Source organism: Cibotium barometz, chromosome 33 (genome assembly GCF_041138505.1).
Source record: "Cibotium barometz isolate CiBa-2024 chromosome 33, ASM4113850v1, whole genome shotgun sequence".
NCBI lineage: Eukaryota > Viridiplantae > Streptophyta > Polypodiopsida > Cyatheales > Cibotiaceae > Cibotium > Cibotium barometz.
In genome coordinates, this window is record NC_141078.1 from 14469925 (window position 1) to 14472755 (window position 2831).

General features: G+C 38.4%; 1 protein-coding gene across 1 annotated transcript; it reads right to left on the reverse strand.

Moving 5' to 3' along the window:
• Positions 1-1697: 1697 nt before the first annotated feature.
• On the reverse strand, positions 1698-2383 carry LOC147619325 (fe(II)/2-oxoglutarate-dependent dioxygenase 4-like). Its single transcript, XM_086773431.1, has 2 exons — positions 2156-2383; positions 1698-1934 (listed from the first exon to the last, which is right to left on the reverse strand). The coding sequence occupies exons 1-2, from the start codon at positions 2381-2383 to the stop codon at positions 1698-1700; spliced, it is 465 nt and encodes a 154-aa protein (XP_086629557.1).
• Positions 2384-2831: the final 448 nt, after the last annotated feature.

Below are 2831 nucleotides of genomic sequence, written 5' to 3' on the forward strand. Positions count from 1 at the left end.
CACGAAGACGAGACACACACACCCACATCTATATTTATGTATATGTGTAATGTGTATGTATGTATATATTTACATATATACATATATAATACACATACACACACACACACACACACACACACACACATATACATATAGACATGTCCATATATATGTATGTATATACATATACATATAGACGTATATATGTGTGTGTGTGTGTGTGTGTGTGGAGAGAGAAGAGAGAGAGAGAGAGAGAGAGAGAGAGAGAGAGAGAGAATCACTTCACTATTGATTTAAGTTCAAATTTAGGGGACAAAGAGTGTTTTTTTACATTGTTCCTTTGAAAAAATAGAGGAAAACTAACATAAAACTCTATGTGCTTTTTTTTACTATTTTACATAGAGAGGCTTCATGCTTTTGGCAATGTTTTTTTAACATTCTTCCTTTCAAAAGATAGAGGAAAACAAACATACATCTTTAAGATTATTTGTTTTCTATTTTACACAAAGAAAGGCTTGATGATTTTGACCATAATCTACTACCTATATAGGAGGCCAAGGCCTTTTATAAGCATATTTATCGACAAACCATGGGATGCAATTACTACCCTACTTGTCCAGAGCCAAAGCTTACACTTGGGTTGAGTTCCCATTCGGATTTTGGATCACTCACAATCTTGATGCAAGATGAAGTGCAAGGATTGCAAGTTAGAAAAGGAGATGAATGGGTCAATGCAAATCGTATATCAAATTCATTTGTTGTCTTTTTGGGAGACCAAATTGAGGTACGTTTTGATGCATGCCATGCAAGAAGCATTAAAAGCCACTTAAATAAGATTTTGTAGACATATTGTACGTGGGTGAATGGCATTCTATTGCATGTATTACAACCACTTTAACACAACAAGACATTTGTGATGTAATGATGTTCTTATACTTATCTTCTTTCACAGATATTAACAAATGGACACTATAAGAGTGTTGAACATCGCGTTGTCCCAAACGTAAAGAAGCCAAGAATGTCCATTGCTTGTTTCTATGGTTCAAGTGAGCATGAAAAGGTGGGACCTTTAGACAAGTTTGTGAGTGATGAAAGTCCAACTACATACAAAGAAACTATTTTTAGTGACTATCTTAAGAATGGATTCAGTAAAGGACTAAATGGCAAGTCCAATCTCGAATTTAGTAGGGATCATCAATCCATTCCCCCCAAGTAACAAAGAATTCCATTGTCTTTCGAATGTACACATGGTAGTACCTTATGATCAAACTCATCATGCCTTTCTCTTTGTAAAACAGGGAAAAAATAATCATATATGTTAGGCCATCCTTTGTCCAATGCCAAAATTGCAAAAATTGCTCCACATAGGATGTTTGCAACGGTAGCCATGTGTTTATGAAAGTCTAATATAGGGGCCCTGGGAGTATGAACAAATGATGATTCAACAACGTCCACCAAGGGAGTTCCGAAGACATTATAAAGGGCATAATTGTAAGTACATATGATGATTCAACAACTTTAACGTGTAACATGATACAGGAACACCGACAAGGGGGTACAAGCCATAATAAGGAAACCTTCAAGACTCTTATATTGATCCTTGAAAATTCATTCACGTGAAAAATCAAGCTATCAAAATGGAATAGATGAAATGCTAAAGACAAGCTGTAACAATGTATATTGGAAGAGAGGATCTTTTTTTTGTGTCCGAAACCTCACCTTAGAAAGTCTGGTAGCAGCTTGACATCCATGGTAGGGGAAGGTTTGAATCCTAAGGTGTCCTTCCACTCTCGAATTCTTTCGTGGGTAACAAAGCCAGTGACGAAGCTCAATGGACAAGATGGGTCTTCCGAGATTAATCGCATTTTGTCCTCGGTTGGCAATGCAAAGAAGTCGGCAACAGCACCCCAAAGTTGGCTTTGTAATGCCGGCGCGACACCATGATTAATCACCTTATAATTACATCAAAATTTAATTCAAAAGTTGGTTTTGTAAGGTAGGCGCCTGCAGCTTACTGTTGCAGAATTTAATGCAAACGTTGGTTGTGCAAGGTTGGCTATTTGATACTATGAAAGCAAGCTCCTGCAGCTTACCGTCACAGAAAGCCAATATTTTGGGCTCTTAATGAATGCAAAGTATGGGCAGTTGCAGGGATACTGGTGCTTTTCAGTACCTGAAAGATGCCCCACTCGACGCAGGCGAGCCCAATTTCTTTGGTAATTTGGGCCCTGGCTTGTCCATGGAAGTTTGCAAGGTTAATAATTGGCACTTGAAGGGTGCAGTTAGCAGTCTCGGAGAGGCAAGGCCTCTCCTCGGGTGGGCGTATATACTGGGCAGGCACATGCCGAAGTCCCAGCTCCTTGATGCTTCGAATCTGAGGTTGCTCTATATATTCAACCATTGTGTGTGTGTGTGTGTGTGTGAGAGAGAGTGAGTGAGAGAGAGAGAGAGCGAGAGCGAACCAGCTAAAAGGAAGGATTAATATGTGCGAGACACAGAGCGTGTGAGAGAGGAACAAAAGCCATCCAGATACTTCAAATTTACACATGATGAATATCCTCCGTACGTTTAAATACTATGAACGGCTTTGTTCTTTATTGCATTAGTATTGGACATGTGCAAATAGACCTAATAAATTACTCCCGTACAAAAATCAATAAACAGTAGGATATATTGGAGAACAAAATGCTTCTGGAAAGGGTAGATATAAGTATTATGAGAAAGAATCATAATTTATGCTTGAAATTGTTTTCGTAATAACATGAAAATATATAAAAAAGGGTGGAGTTACAGTGCCCCATGAGGAAGGTCCATGGGGGGACCCTGAAGACAGCTAAACAAATGCTTTA